This window comes from Athene noctua, chromosome 1 (assembly GCF_965140245.1).
Source record: "Athene noctua chromosome 1, bAthNoc1.hap1.1, whole genome shotgun sequence".
Classification (NCBI taxonomy): Eukaryota; Metazoa; Chordata; class Aves; order Strigiformes; family Strigidae; genus Athene; species Athene noctua.
Window position 1 is genome coordinate 101,544,553 of NC_134037.1, and position 23,240 is coordinate 101,567,792.

General features: G+C 39.1%; 1 protein-coding gene across 2 annotated transcripts in view; it reads right to left on the reverse strand.

Annotated features, from left to right (window-relative positions):
• Positions 1–14,949, reverse strand: part of MTA3 (metastasis associated 1 family member 3) — a 141,243-nt gene extending 126,294 nt beyond the window's left edge. For both annotated transcript variants that reach the window (XM_074897110.1, XM_074897111.1), the window contains exons 1-3: positions 14,842–14,949; positions 12,783–12,850; positions 10,884–10,977 (exon numbers count right to left, since the gene is read on the reverse strand). In XM_074897110.1, coding sequence (XP_074753211.1) covers positions 10,884–10,977; positions 12,783–12,850; positions 14,842–14,869 — 190 coding nt within the window. In that variant the 5' untranslated portion in view covers positions 14,870–14,949. The remainder of the gene's footprint in view (positions 1–10,883; positions 10,978–12,782; positions 12,851–14,841) is intronic.
• Between the last annotated feature and the right edge of the window lie 8,291 nt (positions 14,950–23,240).

Below are 23,240 nucleotides of genomic sequence, written 5' to 3' on the forward strand. Positions count from 1 at the left end.
CATTTTCTTTCACTGTGTGACAATAATAACCAGAAAGCTTCAGAGATATAAACTGCTTCTCTAACATACAATTCACATCCTCAATAGCAGGTAAACAAATTTTCATAATCTGTTGGCAGAGACAAAAAGGCACAGATTGTACAAGCACTTTCCTTCCCCTACTCAGAATGGTCTACGATTTTGCCTGTAAAACACAAATCATTTATCTTCTACAGTATCTCCTTCCAGGAGGACTGAATTTTGTTTGATTTTTTGCAGGAATGAAAGCAGTATTAGGAAAAAGAAAACCAAAAGGATTTGTATACCCTATTCTTGAGTAAACTTAACCAAAACACATTAAAGCTCCATCTGCAGGATTTTAAAATGGGAAGAATGTTACCCAAGATAATGTCCGCACAATGCCAGCATGGTCAGAAAGCTTTTCTGCTTATATACTGAGGAGACAAGCAGGAAAAGAGATTCATTTACTCAGACTGTCTGTGTAAGACTTAAAAGATAACGTCTTTCCAGCTATGCTGGAGATTTATCTTCCAGGGTATATTATTTTCTTCGTGCATGTACAGAGATCTTAAGACTCTAATTAACAGGAACTATATGTATTAACTGAGAAAATTATAAAGAGATATGAATATATGTATCACTTTAAATTATTAAAATCTTTTATTAATTCTGATGCCAGGGGGAAAAAAAACAACCAAAAAACCAATATAAGAATAAACATCAGATTGTATTAATTAGTCAAATCTTTAATACATATGCCATTTTCATCACTTTTTAAAAATAAATGGAAATAAAGATCAAGTAAACCAATGAAGTTTTTCTTCTACTCTCAGTACTTTTTTTTGTAGACAACACATTCAAATGCCATGTTTGTTATAGTATCAAGTAAAATATCAAAAATCATCATTAATTCACTTCATACATGTTGAATTTTCAGTATGACGATCCTGGCTTTTTTTCCTCTTATTAAGAAAAAAATGAAAAACAGAATAGAAAAAAAAAAGAAAAAGATAACAGCATTTCAACAGTATATGAAGCTAGTCACCCTTTCAAGGCAAATATAAAGATAAAATCTGTCCATATACCAAAGCCCTTTTTCTTGTATGATACTTGGCAACTGAGTCCTTGGCCCCTTGACGCCCTACTGAGAATTAACAGCATCAGGATTCCTCTCCTAACAGCAGCGTCAGTCAAACGATCTGGCCTAAAGGAACTGTCACATAGCAAAGGGTGACAGTGCCCTGTAGGACTAGGTTACGGGTCACTGACCCTGCCAACACTAACAACTTCTGCCCTGGTTTAAGTCGAAACAAGGCTGCACTTTTCATACAGAATAACTGAAACATGACTCTCTTCAGCGTTGCATATCACTGTCACAATCGTTCACAGAAACAAGAACAGACAAATGAAAATTTAAGTCTATCACTAAGCATATCAAAAATGGGAAGACTGCTAATTTAGTTGTGCTGGTTTTTGATGGATGCTTAACCTGTTGTACAAGTAGAAAACCCAGGTGTACTTACATAACCTCTGGGTGTATGTGTACATAGCACTCCATGCATAGCCCAGCAACTAGGCAACTAATCTGCACAGAGAAGACATCTTATGTACTGTGGTAAATCTGCAGACAAGTTTTGGATTCCGACACTGGGTGACACTCAAAATGAACTATTTAGCTTCCCAAAGTCTTTTAGGAATTTGATAATCTAGAACAGGCTTTACTGAAAAAAAAATTGTACTTTTTACCACTCAAACTTGTTTTGCTCATGGGAGTGATGTATTCTATATTAGCACAAAACATCTCTCTGCAAGGATCCTTGCAGAAGCACCTGTGTAGCACAAAAATCAGAATCAAAGCTGTTTCTCACTACAAACTTTCCCTTGCTCAGATAGGGTTACAAACAGTAGTTGAGGTGAAAAACAAAGTATTGATCAAACAGACAAATCACATCACCAATAGCACAGCCATTCCAGCCACCCACTCTGACACTCCATGTGGTTTGGGACATGTCAGACTCAACAACTATGGTAAATTTGTGCACATATCCTGTTATTTGTGCAGCCTAGATTTAACAGAAAGAGAGTTTACAGACAAACCACAGAAGTACTTTACAAATTAATCTTATTTGCTACTTCTACATTTTCCAGAATACCTCATGCCATATACATACTCAGCACTGCATGAATAAGCTTGGGTAGGAAGCACTACATTCATCCTCACACACCACTTTGCCCCAGCTAATAAACTCCATCTCTATCATCATGGGTGAAGTTACAGGCATGCATGAGTAATTAGAAGGACAACTATTGCAGACTTCATTCTGCTGCATGATACAGACATTCAAGAATTACTGCTGGTAAGCCTTTAAACCATCAGACCTGATCCTCAATTCATACATTTAACTGCCACTGTGTGATAGTAAAAAAGATTTTCTATATTAATAGTGAGTTTATATCATTCAAATTTGTAAATTATACGAACTAGCGATTCAACTAGACTATCAGAGAACTCTTTGAAGATGTAAAATGCATCTCTAATTGGAGCTTTACAGATAGAGATAACATAGCAATGTTTTTGTAGTCTAAAATTCATGCCTCAGGTACTTTGGTACAGTGTGGGTACACAGAGAACGTGGGAAGGGTCACTCAAAATCAGGAGCCAAGGAAAAAAGAAAAAGTAGAACCATCTGAAATTATGTAAGTCTAGGAGCTGTGAAACATCCTATTTATCTTCATGAGACAAAAATTATGATCTATAATATCAATTTAGATGTTACTAGTATTTTGGAGGTCATCAAGAAACAATGTAGGATCACTGGCCTGCACAATTAACAAACATTAAGGAGACAAGAAAGTTAGCAGCTGAGAGATGATAGTTACATGCTTTCCACAAATCAAAAGAAACCCTGAACAAGAAGTACGGTAATACTGATGCATGTATTCAAACTTAACCATGGGGAAATGAATCCTAAGGAACACAGGGAAACAGAGAATGCACAATGCTGTGGCAGTTTCCTGTGAATGCTGTCTCCTTGCAAAAACTCCAATGTGAAGAATTTATTTTGTGAGTAGAGCTTAAAAAAGTGCCACCTTTTCTACCCTATTGAGTCCCTCCCTACTGAGGAAACACACTAAATAAATAATTTCAGTAATTAAGTAATAAAAATAAAAGCTGAATTTCAGATATCTATTAAATAGTTTTAAGCATAACTTTGCAGCTTTCCACTCTCCACAGAAAACTCCCAGAATTAATACAGATTTTGGGTTTAGTTTGGTTTTATACTCACAGAGATTGGCAGAAATATGTTCAATCTTTTTAAATTATGTGTTCACAAAATAAAAAAATCTAGGTATGATTGCCCAAAGTTATAAATCTATTCTTAAGTGATCAAAAGATGAAGCTGGCAGTTACTAGCTAGTTTGCTAGTTCATGCAAAAATTCAAATGCAGTTATACCAACTGCACAGAGTGGACAGTATTTTTATATGTGCAAAGTCCTGCATACCCAAATAAAGATCAGATATACTCAGATGAAAAAAAATGTATTTATGCAAGTTTTTCATCCGAGCTAAGAGCTACTAAAATGATGAACTTAGATGGAAATCCATTAAGAGAAGATCATTAACATTCACCATCTAACAGAACATTCTGCACCAAAGAAAGAGTCTGAACCACCACAGCAGTTAATAATTCCACAAGATACTTAGAGCTGACAGTAAACTTGTTAATGAGACAATATACGCTACTGTTAACTACTAATTCTAAAATGTCATTCACAAAAAAGATGATTCTGATATTGTCAGAAGCAAAAAGCTCCTCATTACTGCCTCTTTATTGCTTTTACCTTTGAGGGGAAAAAAAAAAAATCACAAGTATGAAGTTCTTGCACAAAACCCAAATGAACAAAACATAAATTATGAGACTACCCAAAGCACCCTTGAAAAGGATAATTGGGAGCCTTGAAACAAGTTTCTCCTTGGCGACAAGGATGTAATTTTGGACGAGGCTTGCTCTATTTCAGCAAGTTCTGAATTTTTACCCCCTCTCCAAAAAAATTACAGGTGAAGGAATTCTCTTGGGTAAATGAAGGAAAACTTCATGTTCCCTTGTCTCAGGAGATCAAAAAAGTCATGTCTTCCTCACAAAAAACCCCAACTATTCCTCAAGATCATTTTCAGTGAAAGTGATAGTTACACTAATATAAAAATACCTTAGCATAAAAGCAACTCTGCCACTGATTAAAGAATTTATCTGTATCATCCTTAAATGGTCCTCCTAGGGTGTGTCTCACCCACATCACAGACTTCAAGATCCCCAGAAGCAACATAACATACTTGAATTTGCTAGTGCTTAGTTTCCATGTCTCTATTAGTTGACTGCAAATATGTATAACATGTAAAATTTCAGTCTTGAGCAAAAAGGTTATTGGAACTCATTCTCCTAAACTTTCCTGTCCTACTATATTTGTTTTTGTCTGTTCACCACCCCATCTTCAAAGCAAACCCAAGAGCTTTCTGATTGCTTGCTCACAGACACAGACTTCTGAAAGACTTGTCTTTTCCTCAAAGAGGGCAAATATGTGAAGTCAAAAATAATTTTTTCCTAATTCTTGGGTACTCACTGGGGAGGCATGGGCGGTGGGGTGGACCCAGATGACAGAGCCAGGGGCACTAAGTTGAAAACAAACACTAGTTTATATTTACAGAAGTCCTGACATTAAGACAGTAGTATCTCACTGAACCAGTTACACAAGTCTGCTCACCCACTCCTCGGGCATATCTAGCAGCCAAGCCTCCTCCTTCCTTATAAATGCTGCAAGACATTCTCCTATTTTTGATTCGCAGCTCTGCCTTTCCATTCCTTAGCTCCTTTCCCTCCTATCTAACATCCAGAAAAATGGTATCCTTCATCACGGGGTAGGATCAACAGATCTGTTTTCTTAACAGCAAGCAATAAAGAGGCCTTCTCACCAAGTGCAATTAAAAAACAAACTGTAACCTAACAGAAACACTGAATTCCATGGAAGAGCCACTTACACACTACTGTAAGACATGCAAATCAACTGAACTCTTGAGCTCTAAAGACTTCTTTTATTTTGCACCCACGTGACCATAAATAAGACCCAAAAGGTTTTGTTTCTGTTTTATTTGTATCAAGACCAATGCAATACAATCATCTTCTTTTCATTCAAAGGACCACCTGCTAAACAGGCAGCTCTTTAATCTTCAATTTGTTTGATGGAGTAACTAAGAACTCTCTATGCCTCAGAGAATCCTATCCTGTAAGATAGATGTTAATCTCTACTAGCCTACCAGTAAAGTGAATAAGCTGTCTTAATTCATTCCCTGAAAGTTGTATGTAGGGTACAACAACATAAGCATTCAACATAATAAAAAAACCAAACCAAAACAAAAAACAAACATGAATTATTTCAACATTTGAAATTATGAAGGTGGAAAAAATGGATCATATGCAATGGAAGAATTAACATTTGTGTCTCACATTCATTTGATCAAAGGTGCTTTTAACCAGACATAGGTTGTGGAAACAACAGGTATTCAAAGGAACTAACGGGACCAAAAAAAGGGAAATTTAAGGTCTCAAATAGAATTTCCAGTCAAAATATACTTTTTATGCTAAGACATTATATGATTTGAATTAAGTAACAAGAAAAGTCTCACATCTTATTTTTCAGAAGAGGGATTGTGATTAAAGACACATTATATCCTTTCTGAAAAACAGCTTTTTAGTGAACTACTGTGATGAAAAAGAATCATGACAAAAAAAAACCAAAACCCAACCACCGAGTTTTTGGCTGTGTTATCATCTGATTTGGCAAAAATAACCCAGTAATACTAAATTATAAATGTTCTGAATTACACTGAGTCAAATATGTGACTAAGAGAAAAGAACATCAAACAACACAAAGCATTTTAGGCATTTTACTCTGGAGTTCCTTACTGAACCCCCAGGGTCTACACACACACACATAATTTTTTTCTTACCAAATGAATATGTCAATTGCCCCATTCCTGTTTTAGTTCTAGGTACACTTGAGAAAAATACTGAAAAATGAAGCTGAGTTGTGTTTCTTCAATTGTTGAAGAGGGCAGGAAAAAAAATCACACGTTTTTCCTGGAACTGAGTATTAAGAATACCACTATGCAACAGCAACCATATATTAAAAAAACCTGACGACACACGAAAGGAATTTACATTTCAGTTTTGTATATCTTTGGGAATATTCATGAGTAATCTGCATTACTATTAAATATATTAAACACTATTATTCAAGTTAAGTTCATCTTCTTGACACCTTCTACACTACCTACTAATCTGCTGCTCTACTGAAATCCCCAAAATCAGATGAAATATTAACAGCTTCATTTTCTTGGATGCATCTGGAGTGGTTGGCAATTATTATAATAACGCAGATTGACAATATGCAAACGAATTGTTATTTTTTTCACAAATACAAAGCATCTTTACATAAAAGAATTCAACAGGAGCAAAACTGCTCTGTAAGATCAAACCATTTCCAGCACTGTTGGAACATTCTTGATACTAATACACAAAATAAATTTTATTTTTAAGGCGCTTTGAGATCTTTTAATCGGAGCTATACAAATGTATTGGTATATTAAATATTTTTCACCAACCTTAACAACTTCTAATAAGAGCATTACTTTACAGATAAAGAAACTAAAGTACAAGAGAGAATACTTGATTTGCTTCTGATTACAATACATCAGTGTCATACCAGAGTCAGAACTAAGTACAGACTCCAGCTGTTCAACAGTAATCACTAGATCACTAGCAGGACTCTTCCTTTTTTCCTAGAAATCTATCATGTACAAAATTTCTGTAGTAGAAACACCATTTTGCAAAGCAGTGTGATACAAAACATGTGTTCAAGAGCCAAAGGCTAAGAAAGCCCTAAAAAAAGTGCAACTATGAGAAGTAAAGCCATTAAGTGATCTCTACAGTGCAACTGAGATTCAAGAAAGGAGATTTTGACAACAGCTTCTGTAATCTAGAAAAATGTGTTTTAACTCTGATCTCTTAGTCACTGAAACCAATATGCCTCCCATTTTTTTCTGTCAATTTTTGCTAATGAGAAAGAATACATAGTGCATGAGTTTATCACAGGCCCAGAAAAATTCTGGGCATTCAGTCAGGAGCTCAGCACACCTAAAGAAAGCTCTCTTAACAAATCCAAAGACAAAGGCCTCCCCAGGCGGTCGACCAGGCAAAAGCTGTTTGAGGAGTTGCAATAACAGAATGACTTCAGACACAGTATTACATGGTAGCACATGAACAGATAAAGAATTTAAAATGTGAAGAACCGTAAAAAAAGGCATCGTGTACTCAAACCACCCTACTCAGCTTCAAGAAAGTAATAGTGCATAAACCTAACCCAAAGCCAGTGCTAATACAGAGCTAATATAGTCCCCCCCTCTCCAGCTATTAAAACTTTGCCCTCCAAATTTACATCAACTCCACTTTATCTAAAGGATCATCTAAATTTTATAGATCCAGCTACAGTTGGCAATTGCACATTCAATCACACCATTTGGTTAGAAAACATCTCTATGCCACCCCTTTATGTTTGTTTCACCCATTTTAATAAGCTGAGTGGGTTTGTCCCTTCTTTCCAAGTTCATTTGCTTATGTACTTCAGTCATCTGTTGCAATAGCTCTTGTACTGCCTGCTGTCTTCTATTCATCTTTTTTCCTTCTTTTCTCCATAAAGCAAGACTTGCTCTGCTGCAGGAAGAGAGGAATGACCCCCTCGCAATGACCCTATGGTAACAGCTACAACCTAAAACCTAGCAGGTGTTAACACTCCAACAGAACTCCCCTACTCAGTTCAAGAGGCTGCGCAGTGTCAAGGAGATGATCTCAGCCCATATTTTGTTTTGGCTTTCAAGTTGACTTCACCATAAACTCTTTTTTATAGTAACAGAAGTCAAGCCAGGAAAACGCAATGTCTTCAAGGGCCCATAAAACATTCCAAATCCCTGGATTTCAGTGGCTGCACTCATCTTATAGAACTATTCCCAGATCTAGACTGACATCATACATGATGCTGGTAGACAAATAAAAATGCTCATTAATTAACTTCCACCAGAAACACCAGAGAAAAAGATGGAGGAAATGCAATTTCCTCACAGATTAATGTCAGATGCTTTGAAATCAAGGGAGCTCATCTGTACCCGTATTTTAGAACAGCCTAAGGAAAACCCGTTTCTCCTCCCTCTGTTTCTTTTTATGTCCTGAAACTTTTTTGAAGACAATGTAAAAAACAAACACAAAAACCCCCAATAAATAGTATATTGACTCTTTATCAGTGACTGTCACACAACTACTTCATTCCATTTTTCCCATTCTTTAAAACTGTTTTGAAACTTTTTCAAGTTACTGAAAATGCATTCTTTAAAGTTCAAAAATATTTTCTCATGAAGCTATTTTCTTCTCTTATTAAATGAGACCATACCTACATCACAAAATGCAATCTTCAGAAATTGAAATGTCACCAAAAAAAAACCCAACCCTAACCCCACCTGCCAAAATCTTCAAAAGTGTATTACTCAGGACAGTTTTCTCCATCAGAAATATATATATATATTTTTTTAAATGCTAGCAATGCAAAATGTCATTAGAAAAGATCAAGCAGATCTTATACTTAAAAGACTTCTCTAGGCATGTACACTGGAGTAACCAGTGACTGAACTGGAATTTCCGTTCTGTAAGAAACTCGTGTCTTTTAGTATTTATTTTATAACAAAGCAGGTAGAAGTGCTGAAGCACCAACATGTTTAGCTGTATAAAACATTCCCAAAACATTCAATTCATAAATATACAAATATTTTGTTTACATACATCATTTTTTTAAACAGACCACTGTGGTATTGCAGAATCAAAATATTGAAATTGATTTGACATTTAACTACATCTGCTGTATGAGCTGTATGAAGATCCAAGCAAGCAATCCTTCACTACATGCTGTCCCCTGTAACATATATCTCATAAGGTAACTTCACTATACAGATTCCACAGATTGGTCAGAAAGAAAACATTATGTACAGAAAAAACATCCAAACCTAATCCATAAAAACACTGGGTTAGAAGACTTACGACCTGTGAAACAGAGGCATTCTAAAGATGCTTGTTGAATCAGCTAGGAATTACATTTCTATTTTCTCACTAGAAAACAGCAAGAAATCTCAATAGAGAAAATGTGATAGAAGATTCCATGATACTTCTGTTAACACCAACAAACCCCTAGTATGCTATAGTGGAAGAGCAACAGACCGTCAACAAGTCCTTTATTTCAAAGTGCTGACAAACTGGCAATCTAAAACTCACAAAGGAAACAGAAAAATCTTATTCCATTTTCCAGATTGAATGATGCCCACAGAACTAACACACCCTTTTCTAAAAAATAAGCCAACCAAAAAAATTTACAAGATTCATGTTTTAAAAATAAAATGGGAAAAAAAAAAAATGTATTTCCAGTAAAACTGTTATCCTTTCCATCCTTCCCTGCCCCCTCCATTAGAAAAGAAAAAAAAAAAAAAAAAAGTGCTGGAAAGCTTACTGAAGCTCACTAAGAGTTCTGTGTGTCTATACATTTCATATGGAAGAACTCAAAAGACTATAAAGATTGTGGGGGCAGACTACCATAAAATTGGTCACCAATAATTATAAAACGTACTCAACTATATTAGAAAAACATTTCAATAAATCATTCCCTTATAACATGAGCAAGATGTTTCTTCTTCAAAAACCAAGCTAGTACTTCACACTACATATTCAAATCACCTTCACTTCTCCAGGACCAATGAGAGAGTAAAACAAAAGCCAAAGGCTGGCTGCTTCTCTTCACTAATGGTACTTGTATGAGCAAAGTAATCAGAATTTGACATTAAACAAACTGTAAGGTATTTTAAGTGCCTAATTACTCCATCATATATCTACACACAAAATATGGCATTAGGTAATGTCTTTAAAGAGGTTCATCCCAATAAATCAGAAAAGATACTATTATAATCCCTACATCACTTATTCACGTATTAGTTTTGAAAACTCAAGTATCATTTATAATCAAAATGTTGTTTAACAGTATATGGCAAGAAATTAACTGGATGTTGACATGTTCAACACTTCAGTTATTTACAAACATGAGCACAATATTTTGCAAATAACTGTTTTCTCAAACATCTCAGTTTCTCAGGTTGTTTTTGTTTACAGAATTATATTTTTAAAGTTATAGAAAAATACCATTTTTCAGTTACAGGCCAAATGGCAGCTACCAAAAAAAAGTTACTTTCATGATGAAAATGGGATTTTTTTCCCTATTACCACTTGTTGCTTTTCTGAAAAAGCAGTGAGATGATGCTTGCTGCTATTTTACTGATTAATACCTACATTTATCATAAATGCACATAACAGTTACTTTACAACCTCCAGTGATTTTCAGTCTCCAATGATATACTTCATTCTTTACAGTAAGCAATACCCGTTTATGTCTAACTCGAAGTCAAATCAAATCCTCACAAACACTCTTCAGCTTAAATCAACTTACACTCAAGATTTACTTTAGACATAAATAAGAAATATAGCTGTATCTTCCAGATGAAAAAACATATTCTTTTTTTTCAAATGGAGACTTTGTATCACTTCAACACAGCTTAAGTCCCGGAAGCAACTACTAGGAGCAGGGCCAGTATCAGATAATGCTAAGCATCTAACTGGGTATTAATTAACGCCTCGTATAAATATATATATATTCCACATGCCAAAGAAATGCAATTTTAAGTAGCTGCAGAAACTTAACGGGCTGTAACAGAAAGAAAAAATGCCCTATACAATCTACTTACTAGCATGCTTATCTGCAAGCATTATAAGGCTGTTGGAAATATCTCTTCGCCTATAAAAACACACCACTTTTGCTTCCACGTTTCCATTGGCAGTCTACAAAAGAAAAATAAATCAAGTCAGAATGTATCCTTCCTCAGCTAAATAATACAAATTAAATGCCCTCTGCTTGTATTAGTAGTTCTCACACGATCAGTCAGGCTGAAGTCAACAAAATTACTCAAATAGGTAAAAACCTGATACAGGCCAATATCAATTTCAGATCAAACAATGGTATTGACTATAATTATTTAGTCCTAAGAATGAATATATTACTCCGCTGTTTAGAGATGTAATGCCAGTATCATGTTAATGTAAGAATCCTTAGTAAATATTAGAAGCTTGTGAATATTTCTTTGCAATGCAGCTTTAGACAGAAATCTGTACTTCAAAGTACAAATTTTTCAGAATCATATTTAATATAACATTGTTTATTTGAAAACTCACTGTGGCTCGTAAGATAAGAGAGCTATTTAGTTCACAGCTGCTTTCATGACTCATTACAGGATCATGCTCTTTAGCCTGGTAACTGTGAAGAATCTACTAACATTTGAAGAACTGTATGCTCTTTCTTGTTATGAGAAGTACAAAATTAGTTCATTACCTTGAGCTGCTTATTTAAAAGTCAAGTTGTGGCACTGAAAAGTATCACGTTTTAATTAGGTTTGTTACAAAAAAAAAAAGAAAGCATCTTGTCTCTGGTAAAATGATAACTAAAGCATTTTGTTACATATTTACGTAACATCTCCATGTTTGCTTAATGCCTTTAACACATGAACGCACATAACTCATAATTAAGATATCTGGACTATATCCTCGAAACACTCTTAAAAAAAAATCAATACCATCCATGAGCAAGATTAAATTATAGCAATGCAGTTTAAAGATAATAAGTATTACATTCAGAACATGATTGGAATCAGTTCAATTACTGTAAATAAAAGATATTCTCCTCCAATAAAAGTCCAAAATGATTTGTCATGCACAAGTTCAGTGGATGTTGTGTTGGACAGTACTAACTGGTGATGTGGTTGATGTCTGCTATGGAATAGTGTTATGTTCCATCAATAAGAAGAAAACTGTTTGCAGGTCACAATTTTTGAACTTACTTTCCAACCACAGGAAAAAGAATCTTTATCATTATTTACATAACGATAAGCACTTTGATCATTAACTTTTGACATAATGTATCAGTAAGCTTTAATACTGCTTGATTAAATAGTAAAACTATGACACACACAAAAAAATCCCACATCATTCCTAATAGTACAAAACCAAAGAAAAATAATCATGCTTTCTCCAAAACAAAACTCTCAAAAACTTCCATTCTTTATAAAAATACACTCAGGTTAAAGAAGTAGAATACAGTCTCTGTTTCTATTCAAAAACCAGTCCTTTATTTGCAGCTGCCAATAAGCAGAGCAATTAACAGCCACAGAAGTCACATATTCTTCTACTTGATCACTACAAAGTCTGATACTTGCTTTTGGATGTATGTGGAAAGAGCTGACACATTGCATGATCACTATCATTCCAGATGGATTCAGTGTCATTATACACAGACCCAAATTAATTCTTTTCCTCAAGCATTCATAGGATTCATTTGGAAATTTTTTTACAGCAAAGTAGTCCTGTTCACCAGGAATATTTCCTTAGGTAACAGGGCAGAATTACAGGATATCACATAGTAGTATCTCAGTAACTGAAACATACACAAAATACACAGCAAATCTCAAGAAGGTAAAAAACCTCAGAAAATTCTACCACAACAGAAGTCTTATGGAATAGAAATAATTTTCAGTTTTTGAAAAGTGCACTGGCTGTTGTCAAAGGTTAAGCAAGAATCTCAGATACTCGTGTACCTTGTTAAGTTCTTCAATTCTCCTAATGAGATATGGATTGCTGGAAGAATTTTCAAAATAAACATAATCTGCAATGAAAAAAGGAAAGATACTGAAATACCAAAAAATAATATGTAAAAGCATATCATTATTAATGCAAAAATTTTCTTCTAAACCTAGAAGCTGTTAAAAAGCTGAGATTTCTTAGTAAATGTTAAAACAGTAAAGTATTTCTATACTGAGATTTAACAGCATTTGTTCCTAAAATCTGGTTACAACTGGACTACACGTGCTTTAACAACCATGCTGAAATTAAGTTAAATGCCTTGTGTTGAAACTTACATGTAATTCAGTAATACACACACTTTATAAATCTTGATATAAAAGCAGCAGTTTCTCACAATCGATTAGGGAAGATTTAAGAATGGAGTGCTTTAGTGAGTTTCTATTTGTGTAGATAGATAAACATTTCTGTAAAATATGCTACCTCACGATTATTATCAGGTGCTGTGGTAGCACAATCATCCAAATGAGTAATGCACATTTTCTGATACTTGCTTTTATTGTTACCTCTGTTCAGTAACATGCAAACTATACTAAGCAGTAATACTCATGAAGTTCGTGAGGTTCTTCAGGACAAAATCTTTTACAGCATCATTAATATAAAAATATTTTCATAGAGCATATGAAAGTTGCTCCCGTGTAACATAAAGAGTTGACATGCAGCACATTTCCTTCCATAGTTTTCTCAAAACTTGTTGTCATCTAATGTTAAAACACACTTTACATTTGATATGTCTTCCACACCACGCACCTTGTGAACTTCATTTTAAAAAACTGAATGGGGGGACCATAATGATGTATAAAACTCTTCTGCAATGTTTTGACACTGCATTACAGTGAAACAGACACTCGGGTTGATCATTTAGCTCTGAAGGAAGAGTATGATCTCTGGATATTGTTCACATTTTCTTATTAAGGTTACAACGACAAAATTAGGAATGGATGACCCAAGAAGAAAACCCTACCCAGATTTCAACTGCGCTGCTCAGAGGATTACTTTCGTGAGTAAAGGCTGATGGGATTACAACCTAAATGCCCTAATGGACTATGCAGATGGACGATTTGCGGATGTATCAGCGTATCTCAAAACAAGAGGCAGAAAGAGATTCGAACTATCACCCCTTGCATGTTCCCTCTCACCTCGGCTGCCGAGAGAGCATGAGAAAATAAGCCATCTTGGAGCACCAAGTACCGAAAACCTAACTTGAGCGGTGCACCTGAGCCCCAGCACTTGGCACACGGCCACGTTCACTCCCTAAGGGAGGGCAGTGGAAAGTTATCAGTGTCCGTTTCGTCAGGCTGGGGGTGGGAAGAGGCACCTTTGCCGTGTTTTTTACCGCCCAAGTGCCCCCCCCCCTTCGCCCAGTGCCAGGCGCACTCGCAGGGGGGTCACGCCGGCAAGCAGGAAAGCTGACAGGAATCTCCCGGTTACACAGTCGGATTTCTTACTGATCACCGGGAGCTGAAAGCAGGCGTGGGGACACTCCGCGGCTGAAGGGAGGGAACGGGGTTCGGGGGACGGCACGGAGGGAAGCACCACCGGGCGCCCCCCGGGCCCGCCAGGCCGCAGGGCCGGGCCGGGCCGAGGGAGGCCCCTGGGCCGGGGGCGGGCGGCCCTGCCGCGGCGCGCTGGTCCGGCGGGTGGCGGGGCCGAGGCCGGCCGCGCGGCCGCTCAGCGGGGAAGGAGGCGAGGCGCGAAGGGAGGCCATGCCCGCGCCGCGGTGAGCGGGTGGCAAGCCGGCGGCGCCGCTCCCCCCTTCCCCGCGCACAGGGCTGGTGGGGAGGAACCTGCGTCCTCCGCCCCGCGGAGGGCCCGGCGTCCCTTTTGCCGGGACCCGCCGCCCGCCCGGGCCTGGCCGCCACGCTCGGGGCCACGGCAGGCGGAGGGGGCCGGCGAGCCCCTCTTCACCGCGGCGCGGCGCGCACAGCCCGCGGCTCGGCGGGGCCCCCGGACCAGGCCCCGTCCCCGCTGCCGGGCCCCCCGGCGCCGGGCGGGTGCTGCCGCGTCCCCACATACCTCCCACTCGGTACATGTTGGCCGCCATGTCTGCGCTCTGCGCCCTCCTCCTCCTCCTCCCGCCGCCACCGCCTCTGCCGGGCCGGGCTGGGCGAGGAGGGAGCGGCTCCGGCGGCCCCCCCGCCCCGCGCTCGCCCCCACCCCGCGCCACCCCTCCCCGCCCGGGCACAGGACACAGCGCCGCGCCTCACGGGGCCGCCGCCGCCTCGGCCGTTTCCGGAGCCGCCCGGCGGCGAAAGGGTTAAACAACCGCCCCCCGCCGCTTCCCTCCCCGCCGCGCACCGGCCCCGAGGCGGGTCGGAGGCGGCGGGGGCCGGCGGCCCGGCCGCAGGTGGGGCGCCCCGAGCGGGCGGTCCCGGGGGCGGTGCGGGTGCGCGGATTCCCCCGGCCCGGCGGACGGCGAGCAGGGTGCCCCACCTCGGGTTGGGGGCTGCCCGCCGCGCACCCGGAGCCCGCCACGTTTTGCGGGCCCGCACCGCTTTGTCCCCAAACTCGGGAGCCGCGCGCTGCCTGGAAGAAGCGGGCGACTCCGTCTTCCATCTCCTGCGGGGTTTTGCTGGTGGTTGCCTCTCCCCCGGCGCAGCCCCCTGGGAAACACCCAGAGAAAGAAAGTTTCTCACGCTGGGCTGTGCGCAGCACCTGCCGGGGATGGGCCCGGCGGCTCCTCTGCGCGCCCTGGGAGCGGGGCGCAGCCGGGAACGGCGGCCGGGGGGCCCGCCCGCGGGGGTGGCCGGTTTGGCCGCATCAGACAGCACCCACGGCAAAGTACAGATTAATCTAGCAGCTCGTCTCGGAATCAGGAAGCGTTGAGGGAGCCGCTTACAAATCATCTGATGAGAGGGGATGCTTCAGAAACATCAATATTGATGTAACGCGAAGCCATTTTCCCGTGTTTATACAAAGGTCACACCATCCCGACGCTTTACGAACAAATTGATCCTACTGTGTAGCGATTCCTTGGGAGAGAAATGCTTTTTATCATTTTCTTGCAAGGAAGGTGAGCATTTACTGTTCATTTCCTGGATTGCCATGCATGTAGCTTGAGCTCTACCAAGCTAACATTTAACTTCATCCTGAGCTGCAAGGAAACGTGTTGATTAGGAGGATGAGCTTCCCCGTGTTACAAATAATCGTATGGTCTCTTCCCTTTCCCCCTTTTAAGTGAATCTGGGACTACCAGGTTAAGATTTCTCCTACTTTTAGGGCACTTTTAATTTCCTGACAGGCTACTTTGTGGCAAACAGGCAACCGAGTACCAAATTCCTGAAACTTGTGAAGTAGGCATATGATATTCACAGTGATTTAGTCCCCTATAATAAAGAGCTACACATTCATGCATTGAAAGGGAAGATCTGAAGTCTTGATCTATTTTGTCTCCCAACAAGAACACCTGTGGGAGCCAGCAGAAACTCCTTGGGAAGTGGCAGCTCTATCCAGCTGGTTATTTCTCAAGGCATAATAACACTACCTTAGCAGAGACCTAAATACAAATAGCTAGAAGTTAAATGGGATGTTACTTGTACTCTTGTGGTTTACTGCTTGGTAAAGGAAACAGGTTAAACTTCCAAGGCAGGAGAACAGTTAATTCAAATAGTTAGCTTGACACGGTCATTTATCAATTAAACAAAATGCCTCCAAGCTCTCTCCTCCTCAGTTTAAGTCTACACTTCGAGATTAGAGGAATTCCCCTACTTTGAAGCTTATAATGTACCCTCATCCAGCAAGGAGTGGATTTCGATAGAAACAGACTCATTTCCATCATCTGAAGGCAGGGCCTATAGAAAAGGAAGGCAGCTCCTGAAGATACAGAATTCACCTCTCAAGAACATAAGAGCACAGCCCAGGTGAGCCCATGGTCCCAGCCTGCCCTTTCAGGTTGTCAGCCTGGAAATAGTTAGAAAAAACCCTTTATTTACAGTTGCCTGACTAAGGCATGCATCACAGACCAAATAAAGAATGATGTTTATATATACACCTTAGTACTGAATCACTGGGCCTTAATATTCACACAAACACAGTTTGTATAGCCACAGACAGCACAACCTGATACTGTATGGTGTCACACTGCTGTATTTGCTTAGTTTAAAGTCATACTGCAAGCTGAGGGAGGTAGTGGGCACAGCTAGCTGTGGCTGGGTACAGAGTTGCAGGGCTAGCAGTACATTTTACTTTGGTGTACTGTATACAAAAGCCTGGATACAGTTTATTTTCTGTGCTATCTCAGTGCACAGAATGGGAAAAATTAAAGTTATGTAAACATCTTCATTTTTCTAGATTAAATGCAATGGAAAACTCATTTCAACCACAACATTGTTGAGAAAACAATTCAGATAATAGCTGTATCTTAACAATGAGCCTGTATTCAGCTACAGACTGAGGTTACTTGTGTTGTTCAAAAGAAATCACATTTCTGTGGTAACTTTAAATTGCAAATAGATTATTCCTGTTAGGAGAGAGATTACCCGAGAACTTAATTTCACAACTTTTTTTGTGTCATCCTGAGCAGTCCATCATTCCTCCTCATACTCCTCTAAAAATAGCAAAGAAGGAAAGTATAGAGTGTAAAGAATCATTTTAAAACATAGATCAGTTGCCTGGTCCAGGGACACCAACTGCCCTCAGGGTGAGCTAGATCAGCAGTACTGAAGGAGTGGAAATGAGGCGCTGAGAGCAGGGCTACTGCCTGAAGACCTTTCCTGGTATTACAAATACAGTGTCTATTGGCTTGCCCAGGCCACACCCTCTTTGTTGGCTTTTTCACTTTAGCATCATCAGCTGCATCTAAATTAACACCCATTAAGCTGACTGGAGCTATACAGTTTTCTTACTGTATTTAAAAAAATGCAATGATTAAATACTTTTTTTTTCATTAGGGATAATACAAAAAGTTTCACTTTTTCTTCTTAGACAATTCAAGGCTTCTTTCTCATGTGTGGAATTAGTTGGACAAAGAGAATTGTAATCTGCTATCATAGAATTTTATTCCTGAATTTTCATTTTTAATTCCCTAAAGCTTTTCGGAGACCAGAAGTTGTGTTCAGCCAGCGGCAGAACTCTGGCTGTTTACATTAGTTCAGAGATTGTAGGACAAATCTTCGAGGATTCTTGCATCAGACAAAAAATCCTCACCAATGGTCTTTTCTCAAAAACCTCCGACAACCTTATCACTCCAGAAAGTGGCAGAATACAGGAACTTTCCTTGCAGCTGTTGTGCAACGTCCTGTTTTGTGTCCAGAGAACTTAATTTCAAGGGTTCCAGTGCAGCATGTTCTCTAGATAAAAGCCTGAATCTAACAAAAAAAAAAAAAAAATCCCAACCAAAAACCCCACAAACTTGCTCACAAAAAGACACCAATATGGAAGACAAATCTTCCTAAATTACTTTCTTAAAGATTAAACTGACAGTTCAGAGGTCTGAAGTAAAGTATATTGATAGAGGTGTGTTTAAGAATTGAATACTTGGGATCTTACAGGTAGAAACATCTTACTGAAATCAACAAAAGAATTGGAGAAGAGAGTTGCTTGAACCTTAATAAAAGGTGCTCAGCTCCTTCAGGAGCTTTCATAGAGACTCACCCTCATGCTGATGCAACAGAAAGGAAAAGACATTTAGACTTTCCCGTCCTTGGGCCACACTTACAAGACATGCCTAACTCATAGTGGCTGAGCCTAGAGTTTCATTTTGGCATGGTGAAGTGCTAAGGCTTGGACAACAGGCCCAAGCCAGAGTTGACCTATAGATGAATCCTGTATAGTTTATAACTGAGAACTATTATACTAGTAGGTATTGTATTGTACTAAGCGATAACAACCTACCTATGCTGATGTAAAAAGTGCTAAAGCATTGCAATACTGCAGCCTGAACAACAGGCCCCAAGCCAAAGCTGCTAACTTAGCATGTAGTCATTAATAAAATATGTAAACTCACTAGTGAAAGATGCAGCTTAAACAAAATATAATCAGTAGTGAAGAGAGGAGGTATCCAACTTTCTCAACCTTGTTCAAGGCTGAGAACTCAAGTATCTGGCCTTGCTAGAAACTCCCTTGGTCGTCGTGTCCATCCCCCCCCCCCCCCCCCCCCCCCCCCCCCCCCCGAGCCCTGGCTAGGCTTTGGGTGGAACCCAATAGGAGAACAAAAACAGAAATTTTCCACTCAAAACAAAGGTGTCAGCTATTCTGGCTTGTTGATCTCTGGTATATAAGGCTGGGCCCGTTTGCAGCCACTTTGGAAGCCTCACCTATGGGTGGTGGCACCGCGTAGGATTTCCCACTTGCCGGGACAGGCTCTGCAAACCCTCGCTGTAACCGGGGCTGCCCAGTGACTGCAGATCTGGATGATGGTAACATATGCAAGTGGTGATGTATCTTTCTTAATGACTATTCTCTCTCTCATGTAGTAATGATTTGATGCATTACCCTGTATTTTCCTGTTTGTTGCTTAAGTGCACTATTCTGCTTTTTCTTACTGCATGTTTTCTGTATTACACTGTTACATTATTTGGTTATCACCAGTAAAATACGCCTACTTTTTTCATTCTGGTGTCTGAGTTTAACTGGTATCCTTAATCAGCAAAATACATGGGTAATCTGGAAGCACAACAAACATGCAGCAGTTCAATTTTACTATTTCACACCAAGGGAAGGTGACTCCCTTGCTAATATAACTTTGCTACAACAGATAAACAGGCTGCATGCATGTAACCCATGCAAAGAGTTAAAAAAAAAATACAAAGGACTTGAAAAATGATAATTTCTTACAAGCCTAAACTCCTGCTTACACTGAGAGTAATCCACTGTCAGAGAACTTTGGTAGTTCATGGGCTTGTCCTGCAGCTCAAAAATAATATGTAGTCTGTATAAAGTCACTTTCCTCTAGAGTGAACAAACATGCCAGCTAAAACAGCTGCATATCCATCAGACTGCCTTATAGGCAGCTAAACGAACATGTTTGGGTTTTTTAAATGCAAAGACACACCATAGCTTGAAAAACCTCATTAATGAACTTGTAGCAGAAACAGAATTCATATTGTTGTCACTTAATTAGTCACCAAAGAAAAACATTTTTCTATGTCAGTAGTCATGACTATTTATAAAAACCTTAGATAGCTTTCATTTTTAATAGATAGAAGATTTTTTTATATTTAATGTACAGGAGTATGAAATTCAATGTTTTCTATTGTAAGCAATAGAAAATTTTAGCTGCCTCTGCTAAGGCAGAAGCTAGATGCAATCTGTAATAGATGCTTTCATCTTAACTTCTTTATAAATCAGAAAAAAATATACCAACCCTCTCACAAGAGAAAATCATCTTGTCTTAGCATCAGAAATAACGTTGGCTTTTTTATTGACTCTGAGTCAGATCTCTCAAGAGACTCTTAGCTAAATATGTCACTATTTTCATTAAATATGATTTAAACAATATCCTAAAGTTAATTACTGAATTGTGAGTAGTCTACAGATTTAGATGTTTAATCTGAATCTTAAAGTTGTAAGAATACCACTAAATCAATGTGCAGAAAAAAAATGGTGCTTATGGCTGACAACAAGTTATTACTTGAGTGGGTAGTGAAAAAGAGATATTTGGTAATGGCTTTTCAATATGTATCATACTATTATATATGTAGATGCTACAGCCTACCATATGGCAATGCTTTGACACCATACATAGTTTTATTTCCCATAAATCATTCAATTGAATTAAGGACTTTTTTGGGTGTGCAAAATAAGTCAGATCTGGACCTGTATGTACCTGTCATCTTGTTCTGACTGAATTTGCTTTAATGAGAAACATTCTATTGCAATGGAAATAATACTATAGGTTTGATGGAGAGAGGGGGGGAAGGATTGTAAAGTAGGATTTATTATTAATCTTCAACTAAAGACTAGGTATGCAAGAAATGCATTTCTTCCATTCCACAGGCATAACTCACAGTTTTTGATAATAATCTCAGTAAGAGTAGAGATGTTACTTTTTAATCAGATTAAAAAAACAAAAGAAAATTTGCCCATCTAGAGATTGTTATACCTACAAATTTATTTTGCAGTTCACATCCTGATGGAGAAAAAGCCTACAGCTCTAGGATTCAGTTTTGTACCCCATTCTGTTCGCCAGTTTTAGAGAAGACTTAGGTTCACATCTTGTTTCTGTTAAAGTCAATGTGAGTTTTGTGGTTGACTCCAGTAGGGCTAAAGTGAGACCATTATATACCTTTGTTATCTTTGACGTAAGCAAGGCTGCAAATCAGAGCAGTTGAAAGCACACTAGAGTGTTGCGTACATCTGCAGCACTCCTAAATGAAGCCATTTTGGGCTTGAACACAATGGTACTAGATAGACATTAAACACACCACACTGGATTTACTGTTTATCTCTCCTGTTCTCTCAACTGATCTATTCTTCGTGCTAAACACCTGCTAAAAGCTGTCAAAGGTGCTTAATGACACATATTTAAGTACAGTACATTCATCTGAGCAGAATTAATTTAAGGACTCGGCATCTGTTCAGTTCAGTTTTTCTGAGGATTGAACAGGCAAGCAACAAAGCACAACTTACTGATCAAATGTACTCCAAGTCCCTCAGTGCCTTACCATGTCTCTAAACACTGCCTTGTGCTCCCATTGTAGACACGTTTGATCTGAAATTCTCAGGTACTATTTTTACCTTTAGTTTTGACAATCAGAACCATTTATGCAGGTAGCAAGTCTTCAGGTCAGTGCAGTGAGAAGACAATCACTTATTATTCTGTTGGTAGGATGAACTTCACTTCCGAAATGTCTGGCTGAATCAGGGACACATTTATCAGTGGTATAATACACACACCTTCCTCTTAATTCAGGTGATTCATCCTTGCTTACACACAGTGAATTTAACTTTGTGTTCAAGTGACCTTTATTTCCAACAACAGGCAGCATCACAGAGGATGTCAGTTTGCCTGCCTTATTAACAGGCTTTTGACTAGATGACTTGCTTCCAAAATCAGGCTGTGTACTGGTGAGGAAGAACAGCAACACTCCACAGAATGGTAGCAATACTGTTATTTTGGAAAGTATTGGCAGTTGCTTTTAAGCAAGTCTTTTACCTAAAGACAACGACATACCTGGCTGAAGTCAAGAAGTTCATGAAGTGTTCTTTCTGCTCATTCTGAGAAAACAAGTAATGTACCTTTAGGTAGCTAGATTACTGCAGGTAGCTAGAATTACCACACCAGGCAACAGGTGATGACATAAGAAATACTGTAAGAATGAGAGGCTCCCTAGTTGCAAAGCTGGCATGGGTTTTTTTGTTGCTGTTTGGAATTATTTTATTTGTTTAATTCAGCTATGTGTTATGCCTGGCAAGAAGAAATAAACAGTTTGAAAAATCCTCTTCCCCATAGCACACAATGGGCTGAGAGAGAACACTTGTGCACTCAGAATACCCTGAGTATTCCCCTGTAGGCAAGGCAATAGGAGATTTTGTATATTTCCTAAACAGGACTACAGCAAGAAGCCTAACTTTGGATGTCATACAAACCTGTACTTCCTGCAAATTGGCTGTTGGTGCCAAATAGTCACAAACAAAAAACCTGAATGTATTACCTGCCCCGAAACATCCATATTCAGTAAAAATCTCTATTACAGTTAAGTCTCTCTTTGTAGGGGAGGCAGATGCCAATTGTACAGTCCGATAGGTCTGTCATGTCCATGCTCAGTCTGTCAAATTTTACTCTTATCCCTGGCAGATTGAAGATTTTTGGCTCTACAGCCTTCAGGTGCATTTATCAGGTGAGCTTCTCACTATTCTTTAACCTCTGCAACTAGACCCTTTTGCAGCTTGGATCTTGGTTATAGCTATGGATGGAAACCTGTAAAATCTGGATACCAGATATTGACAGTCTGCAAGTATTTGAGTTTTAGTATTCTACAATATTGTCTAGAATACCAAGGAACATTTTATGTGCTTACAAACCAGTTCTTATAATTTATATTTCAATATAAACAAACAAGCAAGGTGCATTAGCCCTCTTCTCCTTATAAAGTTCCACTAGAAGGCAAGTGTACAGCATATACCCAAGACTAACAACACATAAAACCAAAATTGAATGTTTCCATTCCCTTGTCTTTCTCAAAGCTACCCAACCAACTACTCTGAACTGGGTAATCAGCAATGAGGAAAACTGCTAGAGGAAAACAAAAGTTCTTGCTCTTCGGGAAGAATATGACCAAAGAAGTGTCTTTTACAGTATGCTCTTTGAAATAACCGAGATTTCTTGATCCAATGGTTCTGTCATACAACTCTAAAAATATTTTGGGATCAGTCCTGCAAGTTCTGCTTTGGGACAGAACTCAAAAATACCTAAAAAGAGAGACACATTATAGAAAGAAGGGAGGAGTCTTGGGCTCACATGCATACAGTGCGCT